The sequence below is a fragment of the Eptatretus burgeri genome, chromosome 4 (assembly GCF_056783735.1).
Source record: "Eptatretus burgeri isolate ZD-2024b chromosome 4, Ebu_testis_v1, whole genome shotgun sequence".
Taxonomy (NCBI): Eukaryota; Metazoa; Chordata; class Myxini; order Myxiniformes; family Myxinidae; genus Eptatretus; species Eptatretus burgeri.
The window spans coordinates 105701336-105715767 of record NC_140964.1 but is presented as its reverse complement, the minus strand read 5'-3'; the positions used below and the strand labels follow the sequence as shown (position 1 = coordinate 105715767).

The window sequence follows — 14432 nt, the reverse complement described above, 5'->3', positions numbered from 1 at the left end:
TTTCAGATTTCACTCCAGATTTCAAGTTATTTAGTCCACGTGATCTGGATCCTTAAAAGAGCAATAATATTTCCATGATATACTTTAATTAGTCCATGAGAGTGGATCGTGGGAAATCGTATCATATAATGCATGAAATCGCATCAAGCTCCTGATTTGAAAACGAGAGCACTTACAAAAGCGATGTTTACACAACGATTCATAGGTATGATTATCAGGTATTTGATGATATGAGTGAGGAAAGTGACAAAAAAACATTTGAGCGCTTTATCGTTAAGAAGCTGTTGCAGCCTGTTCCAAGTTAAAGGCATTGTTGAACAAGCCAAAAAAAATGACAAATTAAGACCCCAGTGAGGAAGAGGTGACCAAGGATGAGCCTTGATAAAGGATGATGAAATAATGCCATTAATTATCTTCAAAAGAGGTGTTTGAATCAACACAAACACCCAATTTTCACTCTTACACTTCCTTAGACTTCCCTTAGTATGCCTGCAAAGTTTCACGCTGCAAGGTTTCATGGTTTTGGGGTTATGTAGGAGACACACACATACACACACAATTTATTAGTATAAGATTTATTCGTATGCAGCCTGAGGATGATTGGCTGCATGATTCTCTGGAGGCACGGCTGTGCCGCTTTTGCAATAACACGTTAGCAGAATGTTGGTACCTCATTTCACTAACCTCGGAAGGATGACAGGCTGAATCGACCCGTCTGGTTTTAATTCATTGGCACGACGTGGGCTTCAAATCAAGACCCTCGGATCCAAAGCCTGCCTTAACCGTTAAGCAAACCCCAGGCTTCCCCCATCCCTGATACCTGACTCAGTGCATTTACCAATTAAATATCAAACTGAGGGTTCCTTATGTGTTCTGAATGCGCTGTCCCCAATGTCCATTTCCACAAGCATAACAATTTTAAGTAAATAAATCAATAAATTCAGAAGGGTAAAACGAAGGTGGTATGATAAGGATGTCCACAGCATGATGGTAAAGTTTATATCATAAAATAAATAATTCGAGGTAGTATGTCGGTCGTGGTGATGTAAAGTGCATCTAAATAAATAATCCATTGGAGCATGTTAGAGGATGTGGTAAAGTGGATATAAATAAATAAACAATTCAGTTTTGTGCTGATCATGTTGATGGTAAAGTGGATATAAATAAATAAACAATTCAGTTGTGTGCTGATCATATTGATGGTAAAGTGAATATAAATAAATAAACTATTTAGTTGTGTGCTGATCATGTTGATAGTAAAGTGGATATAAATAAATAAACAATTCAGTTGTGTGCTGATCATGTTGATAGTAAAGTGGATATAAATAAATAAACAATTCAGTTGTGTGCTGATCATGTTGATAGTAAAGTGAATATAAATAAATAAACTATTTTGTTGTGTGCTGATCATGTTGATGGTAAAGGAGATATAAATAAATAAACAATTTAGTTGTGTGCTGATCATGTTGATAGTAAAGTGAATATAAATAAATAAACAATTCAGTTGTGTGCTGATCATGTTGATGGTAAAGTGAATATAAATAAATAAACAATTTAGTTGTGTGTTGATCATGTTGATGGTAAAGGAGATATAAATAAATAAACAATTCAGTTGTGTGCTGATCATGTTGATAGTAAAGTGAATATAAATAAATAAACAATTCAGTTGTGTGTTGATCATGTTGATGGTAAAGTGAATATAAATAAATAAACAATTCAGTTGTGTGCTGATCATGTTGATAGTAAAGTGAATATAAATAAATAAACAATTCAGTTGTGTGCTGATCATGTTGATAGTAAAGTGGATATAAATAAATAAACAATTCAGTTGTGTGCTGATCATGTTGTTGGTAAAGTGAATATAAATAAATAAACAATTCAGTTGTGTGCTGATCATGTTGATGGTAAAGGAGATATAAATAAATAAACAATTCAGTTGTGTGCTGATCATGTTGATAGTAAAGTGAATATAAATAAATAAACAATTCAGTTGTGTGCTGATCATGTTGATGGAAAAGTGAATATAAATAAATAAACAATTCAGTTGTGTGCTGATCATGTTGATGGTAAAGTGAATATAAATAAATAAACAATTTAGTTGTGTGCTGATCATGTTGATAGTAAAGTGGATATAAATAAATAAACAATTCAGTTGTGTGCTGATCATGTTGTTGGTAAAGTGAATATAAATAAATAAACAATTCAGTTGTGTGCTGATCATGTTGATGGTAAAGTGAATATAAATAAATAAACAATTCAGTTGTGTGCTGATCATGTTGATAGTAAAGTGGATATAAATAAATAAACAATTCAGTTGTGTGCTGATCATGTTGTTGGTAAAGTGAATATAAATAAATAAACAATTCAGTTGTGTGCTGATCATGTTGATGGTAAAGTGAATATAAATAAATAAACAATTTAGTTGTGTGTTGATCATGTTGATGGTAAAGGAGATATAAATAAATAAACAATTCAGTTGTGTGCTGATCATGTTGATCGTAAAGTGAATATAAATAAATAAACAATTCAGTTGTGTGTTGATCATGTTGATGGTAAAGTGAATATAAATAAATAAACAATTCAGTTGTGTGCTGATCATGTTGATAGTAAAGTGAATATAAATAAATAAACAATTCAGTTGTGTGCTGATCATGTTGATAGTAAAGTGGATATAAATAAATAAACAATTCAGTTGTGTGCTGATCATGTTGATAGTAAAGTGAATATAAATAAATAAACAATTTAGTTGTGTGCTGATCATGTTGATAGTAAAGTGAATATAAATAAATAAACAATTCAGTTGTGTGCTGATCATGTTGATGGAAAAGTGAATATAAATAAATAAACAATTCAGTTGTGTGCTGATCATGTTGATCGTAAAGTGAATATAAATAAATAAACAATTCAGTTGTGTGTTGATCATGTTGATGGTAAAGTGAATATAAATAAATAAACAATTCAGTTGTGTGCTGATCATGTTGATAGTAAAGTGAATATAAATAAATAAACAATTCAGTTGTGTGCTGATCATGTTGATAGTAAAGTGGATATAAATAAATAAACAATTCAGTTGTGTGCTGATCATGTTGTTGGTAAAGTGAATATAAATAAATAAACAATTTAGTTGTGTGCTGATCATGTTGATGGAAAAGTGAATATAAATAAATAAACAATTCAGTTGTGTGCTGATCATGTTGATGGTTAAAGGTCCAATGACACTCAAAAGTTTCTGGTTATTTATATATTAACTTGATCTTCTTAGTGAAGAAATCACCCGTTTCTTTTTTTTAAATCAACAATGGGATAATTAGACCAATATTTCGAACATTTGTAGTGCTTTTCACAACTTGCTATGCCCCTCAAAAAAAAGTTGAGTTCAGCGAACCGCAGGTCACCTGACCGTTGACGTCATCTCCAGAACGCGACTCGCACAGAGTGGATTGATTAGACGTCGCGCGCCGTATAAAGTACGTACAAATGCATTGTGCACATGTGTTTGCTATCTCAATGATCGTCTTAATTCCTGTGATTGTTTCACGGAAAATAAACTCTGCTTCTGAGCCGTGTATGCACAACAATCACAAGGCAATTACTTATCCCTTTACTACCTTGTCGTAGTCGTGTACAAATCCAATACATGTATGCACAATAAAGGGCTATACCATGTCCACAAAATATTAAATGTGACTGTTGAACGTTTCCATTAAAAAAGAAATTTAAAGGGACATACAAGTAAAATACTGAAGATTAATATTTCATCATTTCAAGGCGCAAGGAGATAATTTTAAAATCAAACAATGTCAAAAACCTGCACACATATTTTGCAGCTTATTGAATTGTTCGTTGAAACCAGCCTGCTGGGATAGGTACGACTCCACATACATGCAAGCCAGGTATGGCTGCACTCGACATACATGGGTTTATTCTAAAGTGAAGGTACTGCTTCCATTGGCTTGCTATTCATTAACATTTTGCCAAAATGCTGAAATAAATGAACAGGAAAAAAATATGTTGGCACAACTATGAAAAACAAATTTATCTGTCCTATTACACGGCCTCATATCCTCGGGACTCTTACGCATTGACTTGTACATTGTGTGCATGCTAATACAAGTTACTTGTCAACTCTAGAGTCTAGACTAGTCCGATAAATCCGTCGTCCGTCCGACTCGTCCGATAAATCTAACGTGCTGTAGCTTTCTTTTATTATTCTCTTTTCTTCATTGTTTTCTACTGGCGCTACATAACGACAGTAGGAATAAAATAAATAAAAATGCAACAGAATGTCAGATTTATCGGACTACTCTGGACAATTGTGTCGCAAGTTGTGTTCTGCACACAAGTTTTCATCGTATCCGGACAGCGAGATTGCTTTGTTTTATGCGCGCAGAGATACGGCCGATGACATGCGCTGGCCTTGCTTGCGATTCATTCGCTGCGGAGCAACATGTCCGCTGTGCTGTGCTGGTCACATCACCTCACTAAAATATTTCTGATATCGAGCAGTATGCAAGTAGAATTTACATTATTGAATTACGAATAGGATTTAGTCTAACCAGTTGTTATTGCCAAGTCTTCCTTCGATGTCCTCCCGATCATCATGAACGCCGGGAATTTCATCGCCATTTTCCTCTGCTTGTCCTGCTTCGGGCTCGAACTGGTAAGGCGGTATTTCATTTCCAGCTGTCTGAACTTCACCTCCCGTTATCCGGCAATTCGCCATCTGATTCAGACCAAAATCCTTCATTTCTCTCACACCCACTGTCGCTACCAGACAAATCAAAGTCCATGTCATCCATTATTCAAAACCAAATGTTTGATTTTTTTAAAGCAGAAATGACGAAGCGTTTGAGTCGACCAATCGAATGTGGAAACACACAGGAAGCCAACACAATCACGTCGACCACCAACCCGAGTAATTTACGTGCAGCCTTTGTTGTTCTGGAGATGATGTCTTGTGGGTTACGCATCGTTCAGTAGATTTCGGCAGAATTTTTAGGGGCGTTCCCGAAGAGGTTTGTTTTTTTAATATTACAGAACGAGTATTGTGAAAAAAACATTGTCAGATGATGGAGTACTGCTCTCCCCTCTGGGCTGGTGCTCCTGCCTCCCACCTTTCTCGACTTCACGCTGTCGAAACCAGGGCTTTTAAGATCATTGGCATCTCCCGCAATGAAGCTGAGTCTTTGGGCCTCTCACTCAATCACCGCAGGTTGGTCGGTGGTCTTTCTGTCTTCTACCGACTCCTCTCCAGCCTTGCCCCCCCTGCTCTCTCTGCGATTTGTCCCAACCACATTTCCACAGGGCGCTCAAGGTCCGCCAACAACCCCCTTCTGGTAAAACTACCAAAATCACGAATCACTGCTCATCTTCACTCTTTCATTCCTCTTTTTTCCCGCCTTTGGAATAAACTTCCTCACTCTATTCTTTCCCATTCTTCCCTCCAGGCTTTCAAAACAGCTGTTCACCACCACCTCTTATCTTCCCCCATCCAAATCCTCGATCTTTTCTACCCCGATAATCCACCCAAGCCCACTTCCTTCAATTCTCCTGCTTTCCTTCCTGAAAGTCCCTGTAATGTCCATCTTCTCCTCGCCATGTTCCCCGTCCCATCCCCATCCCTCTCCCTTCCACAGTTCACCTGTGTCTGTTCCCCAATGTTTTGTCCCTTCCACTCCCACCCCTCTTGTCTCATGCCTCCTTGCTGTGAGTTGTGTGTTAGCTCTCATACGAGCCTCGACCAAGGTATACAAAAAAAAAAAAAAAAAAAAAAAAAAAAAGATCAGAAATCACGATGAAAACTCCTAAAGGATATATATATATATGCAATTTCAGTACTTTTGAGTGTCATGGGACCTTTAAGTGAATATAAATAAATAATGGTTCCTGGAAGCATATTGTGGAATCCAGTACCTTTTTCTTTCCTTTTTACCTTTTTCTTTCGTGCCAAAATTCGTAAATATAATCGTGTGTCCCATGACTTTTGGCTGCGATCCCAAAACCATTTATAATTACACAATCGATATACAGTAAAGTGTATATATGTGTATATATATATATATATATATATATATATATATATATATATATATATATATATATATATATATATATATATATATATATATATATATATATATGTGTGTATATATATATATATGTGTGTATATATATATATATATATATATATATATATATATATATATATATATATATATATATATATATATATATATATATATGCAATTTCAGTACTTTTGAGTGTCATGGGACCTTTAAGTGAATATAAATAAATAATGGTTCCTGGAAGCATATTGTGGAATCCAGTACCTTTTTCTTTCCTTTTTACCTTTTTCTTTCATGCCAAAATTCGTAAATATAATCGTGTGTCCCATGACTTTTGGCTGCGATCCCAAAACCATTTAACATACCTCATGCCCAGATGTTATTGCATCCATGTCCCGAATATGAAAGAAATGTTTTCAGTCATTTTCGAGTGGAGACGCACAGACGGACGCACGGACTGAGCACGTGAAATAAAAGATCTCAGCTGGGCTGACGTGTTATTGGGGAATCAAAATCTTTTCAGAAATAAAATACTCTACTGATGAAAGAGAGAGTGTGTGTGTGTGTGTGTGTGTGTGTGTGTGTGTGTGTGTGTGTGTGTGTGTGTGTGTGTGTGTGTGTGTGTGTGTGTGTGTGTGTGTGTGTGTGTGTGTGTGTGTGTGTCTGCTGATCTGGAGCCATGATGTGTGGTTGTGGGCATATTTTGGAGAGGTTCTGGGCAAAAATGGTCAAAACCTCATTGAAGAACAAAGCTCAGTTGATGATCCAGACAGCCAATCAATCGCTTACAGTGTTCTGTGCTGAAGTTGTTAGTTTTGACGTACAAAGTTATCGACATAAGGTGATGTCTAGAAATAATATCATTTACAACCTTTAAATGTTAACTCATTGCATTGTAGGAATAGCCGTTAATGTTGAATAAATTATTATAACTATTGTTCGGTACTGTTTTAAATATGAGCACGTACATTAACCCCTTTTTTAAATCTAAAGACAAAATGGGGGGGAATTTCATCCCGATTGTAACCCGTGTCGTGTTAAATGTCACTTGCTCTATATTTAGATACCATATCATTAGAAGGCTGAACTGTGCACCCTCCAAATGTGAATAAGTTGCTGTTTATTATGTCATTCTCTTGTAAGGGTTCGTTTTGCTAGCTGATCTTTAAAAACGCTGCTGTCTTCTGTCTGGTAGGGGTGGCTGCAATTTGCATCGAAGAGAGTGATGGTGGAAAGACCATCATTCAAAAGTATAAAACTTCCTCCTGCATCCCTAAAAGTTTGCAACCAAAATTCAACGAGCACTGCTTGGCATCGTTTCATAATACACTTGATAATACATTATTACCAATGAAAGCTAATGTCTGAAAATGGCAGCTGAAGGGAAGTCGGAGGTTTTTGGGGGTGAGTTTATTCCTGGTGCTTCGCAGACCTAGCTGCTGGGGAAGGTTTGCACAGTGTAGACATTACTTAACCTTTCCAACTGGAGCCTGGAGAGAAGTGTGATTTTTGTTTGTTTGTTATGATGTTTTCAATTTAGCAATCAAAGCAAGACGAATTAAAGAAGCTATAATTCCAATTTTGTATATTTCAAGAATGCTTTGTTTTCACATCCAAACTTCTTTACCAATAATAATAAAAAAAAATTTAAGCATGGATATGTTGTGAAATTATTGAAATGCGGTCCCCATTAGTCTTTGGTGCACCCTCACTCCACTGTGATGCATGCACACGTACAACAAAAAATGCTTCCACAGGTATTCACATTTACGTCTGTGGACATAAGAAGGGCAGATTGAAAGAGGATGATTTATGTAGGCTGGTGTGAAAGACCATCAACCAGGAAGACAGACACCCGGGTTATTACAAACATCGAGAACATATTTTTGTCAATGCATATTCTCCGTCTTCAAGATCCACAGTGCTGCTAAAGCCCGAGAGAAGAAAGATTACTTTGTACCGGAAAGATGAACGCAGACACAAGGCCCAACGTTCGAAAGTAGTCAATTATACAGATGAGATTGCCAATATTAATTTAATAAAAAAACAAAATAAACTAGAGAGTTCATACAACACCTTACCCCAGTCAGTCTTGAGAAAAAGGACGTGGGAAGGGTCTTTTCATCTCTTGCTTTGTGTTTCTGAGCACAATCTATATTTCCTACGAACCATCATTTTGCTGATGTAGCGTCTTCTACACCACCTTATTTAACATGTGACATGAGTTATTTGTGCCTATTGTTTGTGTCCTTTATAATGTCCATAAAATTAGTAAGTTTCTTGTTTGAAATGATTTTCAATTTTGTTTGATTGCCAGACAGGCAGACAAACAATTATTTTACTTCTCTCTGCATCTGCTGGGGACGAGATTCCGTACAATTTGCCAAATTCAGAACCAAAGTACTGCTAAACTGCAGGTCCGTGTTCCGATTCGTGTTTTCCAGTGTTCGAAATATCAAATTCAATCGAAATGAAGTAATTCCTCGATCATAGACTGATGTCTGCAGAGAGACTGAGTGAACAAGTGTTCAACCCTACTTTGTGCTTGATGCGTAGCGTAACAGTAATTTTCTTATTCCACGCATTTTTGCCTCGTCGTGGTGACAAAATATACTGTCCAGGGATTCTGTGAAGAAGTAATGATCAATCATGGTTGATATACTTGATATATTTAGCTGTTTGCATAATGCAAGCACAATCCACTTCATCTATATTATAAAGCAGAAATGTCCGTCCATCCGTCTGTCTGTCCACAAACTACTCCCTCAGTTAGGGGCTAGCCCCGCCAAACCTTCTGTGGAAGCCAAACCTTCTGTGGAACGTTTTGGGATCCCAGCCATTGTCCTGAGGTGGGTGTGAGGTTTCATAAACATCTCAATACAATTATTATTTTGACTGTCAATCCATACAAAACTGCTCCTAATCCAGAAGTAAACACAATCACGGATTCGGCAAAAACATTTGCTGGTTTGATAACATCTCAATACAATTATGATTTTGAGTTTCCACCCAAACGACCCAGTTTTTATCCATTCGAAGGTCGGTGGGAGGTTTCATAAATTTCTCAATCCGCCCTTTCTCGCCAGATTTGTCTCTCGTGTCTCTTCAGCAGGTTGTCACGTGAGAACGGCGTCTATATTGGTTTACCTCAAGAGTGTTTGTATTTTGTTATATTAATGGAATAGTATTAATTTGTGATTGGAATGAAAATATAGAGAGATTGAGTTTAAAGCAGAATCAGGAAAGTGTGAGGGTTTCCACAAGTGACATTCACGGATTTGGCATTTGCAGTTTCGCCATTGACATCATAGAAATACTACCCACCTTACCTCTGTTGGGGTCAGCTGCCGTAGAGTTTTTATCCAAGTCCTTCACGAACCAGCTCTCCAGCCCCTTCCCGTCCATAGCACAGGTACCTCGCCAGTCAAATATATAACACTTATACTTATTGCTTCTGCAAGGGGAATGTGTATATTACTGCAGCATAGCAAACCAATTGTTCAAATTTGCATAAAAGCACCAAAATTGGTACACATGTAGAATAATGTATTCTGAACAATTCTAGATATGGAGCCACCCGAGATTTTGCCTTGGCCAGCGATCTGAAATATCAGACTACGCTGCCATATTGTACTGCAGCATAGCAAACCAATTGTTCGACTTTTCATAAATGTACCAAAATTGGTACATATGTTGACTAATGTATTCTGAACAATTCTGGATGCTGACCAAGGCACAATCTCGGGTGGCTCCATATCTAGAATTGTTCGGAATACATTATTCTACATGTTTACCAATTTTGGTGCTTTTATGCAATTTGAACAATTGATCTGAAATATCAGACTACGCTGCAGGATGAGTACACCCAAGTATCAGCTTGCAGTTTGCAAGCATGCCCTACTAGTCGAATCTACTGATATAAAACAGTGTATATTTGTGTATTTCATAAGGATGTCCACTTCATAAAGACGATTAAAGTGGGGTTTTAAAGGCCAATCTTTAAACACAACTGTGTGTTCACTGCGGTCAAAAGACCCAGAGGACCCAGCAGACGCCAAAAATCCAAAACATTCCGAGGACCCCAAAGAAGAGTAATTAGTCTCTTCTATTGGAGTTGGAGATGGTGACTTGCAAACCAAGCCTCAAGGGCAGTGTTCAGAAGCATTTTTAAAAAGCAACAATAAATACAAGGTGCAGGGAGGTGAAATTCACTGCCCTTGATGTGCGCAGAGTAAAGCAAGTATTCATTTACGTCTGTGGGATTCCAATAAATAAAGAAGATAGAAGCACAGCTGATGTGAGGCTGTCTTCAGACAACAACAAGGACAACAAGGAAATCCAACACAGGTGGAGGCCATTCAGCCCATCATGCCTGTGCAAACACCACACCAGCCCATCTACACAAGATCCAAGGAAGAAAATGCAAAAAAAAAGTTTTTAATTAAAGAAAAAAAAAATTTTGTAATTTTTTTTATTTTCTTTTTCCCCTTTTATCCCCCTCAAAGGAGGGGGCATGGGCTTGGTTAAAAACACACATCAACCACACAACTCCCCTTGACAAGACTCCCACCAACAGCACTCCATACACATGCACACAATCACCCATCAATGCTCAAACTACATAAAAGTCTCATCATCATCATCATCATCATCATGTTCACCATACCCCTCGATATCCATAACTTCCAGGTACCTATCTAATTCTAATTTAAACTTATCTGCTTTTTCTGCTGCCACTACCTTTCCAGGGAGACCATTCCATGCATTAACTACTCTCTGAGTGAAAGTCCCCTGCCTTGCTACCATCTTAACTCTCTTCTTCTTTGCTCTCAAGCCATGGCCCCTGGAACTATCACTGTCTACTCTGTTGAATAATTTATCGACACTTATTTTATCTATACCTTTCATTATCTTAAAAATCTCCATCATATCTCCTCGCAACTGCCTCCTCTCTAGTGGATAAAGCCCTGTCTCCTTCAACCGCTCCTCCTAGCTAAGTCTAGCTTGGCCCGGAATGAATCTCGTAGCCCTGAGCTGAACCCTCTCTATGGCATCTATGTCCTTCGGGAACTGTGGTGACCAAAACTGCACACAATATTTTGGATGTGGTCTCACTAAATTCCTGTACAATGTTATCACCACCTCTTTTGATTTGTAATTGATCCCACTCCAACTACAGCCTAAAACCATATTTGCTTTACCTGTAGTTGCCTGGCACTGTGCTGCCTGCTTACTTCCCATATCTCCTGTGTGACATGCTCCAAAATTACCCCTTGCATCCTGTAATCTCTATTTTCATTGTTCTTTCCCATCCCCAACACCTTACACTTGCTCAGGTTAAACTCCATCTGCCAATCTTTTGCCCAATCTACAAAAGTATCAATACTTTCTTGTATCTGATCACCACCCCCTCTACTATCCACCTTACCTCCAAGCTTAGTGTCATCTGCAAATTTGGAAAGCCTACTCTTTACCCCATTATCCAAATCGTTGATGTAAATAAGGAATAGTAATGATCCGAGTACTGATCCCTGAGGTACCCCCCGACTTACATCCTCCAAGCAAGACATCATAGACCTAGACTTTGGCACGCTCATGAGGCTGTTTAATTTAATTTCGAAACTTTCGAAACAAAACATCCCAGAATATAAAGAAAATAGGATCACATTTGTACATGTCATGTTTTAAAATAACGCTTTGTCTTGCTACAAAACATCATATCTTCCAGTCTCCTTGAATATTTTGAATAAAAGAACTCCAACCCGTTATTTTTGACAGACTTTTATACAAGATCATTTATAAATCAGGTTTAGAGTTAGGATTTCTAAAAAAAAATAAAAAAATGAAGTTGAGAAATTAAATACTTTAAATTCAATGACATGGATGAAAACTTTCATTTTTGTTGGGGTTAGGGTTATGCAATTCCACGTGCAATTTGAAAACAAATCACGTCACAATGTATGTACAAGGGATGGATATGAATACAGAAAGTCGTCGAATATTCCTAGACAACAAAAATAAAACGAATTAGAGCATAAATAAAGAGCAAAGTTCCCGATTTTAAACACGATTTACAGATTAAATAAGCTCACATTTATCTCCTCTTGCTGAAAATATAAGAATTTGTCTCTTTTATGTTTGGTCTGAGGATGTTTTTATCATTTTCTTTTAAAGCGGAGTGTAATATTGGACAACTTGCGAAAATGTTTTCAATGTTTTTTTTTTTCAAGCCCTAGAAAAGCACTGAAATGTCTTGTATTAGCTGTTACATCCAGTTAATATTCAAGTCTCCCAAAAATGTAGCATTTGTTGACTATAAAACACTTAAAATGTTATGTCTGGTGATCGTGGAGGCCAGACGGTTTGTCCACCTCGGCCAATCCAGCAATCTGGAAATTTTTTTATTCAGGATGGCTCGAACGACTAAGGCCCAATGAGGGAGTGCACCGTCCTGTGAAAAAATGATATCGGGTTGCAGGTCTTCAATGTGTGGGAAGGGAAATCCTTCCAACATGTTCATGCAAATTGTTGAGGTTACTGCATCCTCTGCAAAGAAAAACGGACCCACCAAGCCACCATGGAGAAGGCCGCACCACACATTGACCTTTGTGCTGTCGCCTACGTGTTCAATGACCACGTGAGGGTTTTCAGAGCCCCAGCTCCTCACATTGTGCTTGTTGACCTTCCCCCGATAGCAAACTTCGTCTGTGAACATGCCCTTTATCAGGTAATCTTCATCATCGTCTATATGACTGAGCATTTCCAAGGCAAACTCCTTGCATTTGGGTCCATCATTTGGTTTGAGTTCCTGCAGAATCTGCACCTTAAAAGGCATCCAGTTCTCTGTAGGCACATCAAATTGATTTTCTGGGACTTTGTTGAAATGATTCACGCAATTGTTCAACGTCTGCTGTACGTGTGCTTGGTCGACCGGTACTTTCCTGTTTCGAACAACTTCAAGTGTCCTTAAACCTCTTGTATCACACTCTGATACTCGTACACGATGATGGATTCCTTCCAAACTTTGTAAGGAAATTACGCTGAACTTGTGTGTCGGATCTCGGCTCGATGAACCATTCGATGCAGAGTTTTCTCATGTGGAGTCACCATTTTCTTTTACAATAAACCACCAGAACTAAAAATAAAAAAAAACTTCATGAGTTTCTGTATCATATAAAATAAAGGGTATCTTTGTATCTTTTGTGGTACTAAATATATGAACAACCAAAGTTGTCCAGGTCTTTTTGGAACACCCTGTATACATGTTACATTCAAACCTGGTTACATCACACTCCTCGCCTGATTTTCATATAAACTACAACAGCAATTGATTGCCCAAAGAGAATTACATGAACACAAGAAACAGGGTAGCTACTTTGGCTCGAAACATTGTCATATTGTCATTGAACATTATCAAAAATGTTGAACATCTGTCAAAAATGAAATAAACTAACTATATAGTACATCATACACATTCACTAAATTCATGGACCATAATATGGCTAACGGATAGGGACATAGTGGAAAAAAAGACACGAGAATATGAAATTAAAAAATCAATAGAAACAATGAAAGAATTCACTCTTCGCATGCTGGTATAAGAAGCACGACTTCAGTTATGGCTCGCAGGTTCATAGTGTGGATTCGCACTTTTCGAACCTGACCGTCCACGCTGGGCAATGTCTCAATGACGTGTCCATAAGGCCAGTCGTTCCTGTGCACATCCACCTTCAGCAGAACGATGTCACTGGCACAAAGGTTACCCATTTCTTGACTTGCCACCATGAACGGGGCTGCAGGGTCAGAAGACATTGTTTGCGCCATCATGATCAAAAGGTATTCGCCAAATGCTGCGTACGTCGCCATTGATAGCCGAAGATGTGTGTGGGACGACTGAAATCGCCTGTTGGTGCACAAATAAGCATTGTCTTCATGGAAGGTAGTGCTGCTGGTGTCAAGATTTCTGACACATCTGGATGGCATGGGTTTTCAGACATTGGATTAGGACAAGAAGCGTGCAGAATGCTCACTATGGTGAGTGCGGTGAGAGAGGCACACCAGTCGTCCCACTGTTTCTTGAAATGTTCAGAGAGTGTTTCATCCCATCCAAACGCAGCTCCGGCATTGTCGGGTTAGGTCATCTGATGCAGCAATGTGTTTCCCTTAACGGCAGGTGCTGAAGCTCCTGTCACACATTGACGATTTAGCCAGCGTATGGAAACGTATCAAAATTTATCTAAAACGCTAGTGTACGCTGAACTTTTTTTTTTCAGTTTTGGGCGTATAATAGTGTATTCATAACGAGTTGGACGTATGCATAACGTATTAGTAACGTACACAGAATGTTTCGATAACTTATAGATAAT

General features: G+C 37.9%; 1 protein-coding gene across 1 annotated transcript in view; it reads left to right on the top strand.

Moving 5' to 3' along the window:
- Window positions 1-7722, top strand: part of LOC147028834 (uncharacterized) — a 147910-nt gene extending 140188 nt beyond the window's left edge. Inside the window, exon 9 of the mRNA XM_085880270.1 lies at window positions 7262-7722. Within this exon, the coding sequence (XP_085736396.1) occupies window positions 7262-7434 (173 nt within the window). The 3' untranslated portion in view covers window positions 7435-7722. The remainder of the gene's footprint in view (window positions 1-7261) is intronic.
- Window positions 7723-14432: the final 6710 nt, after the last annotated feature.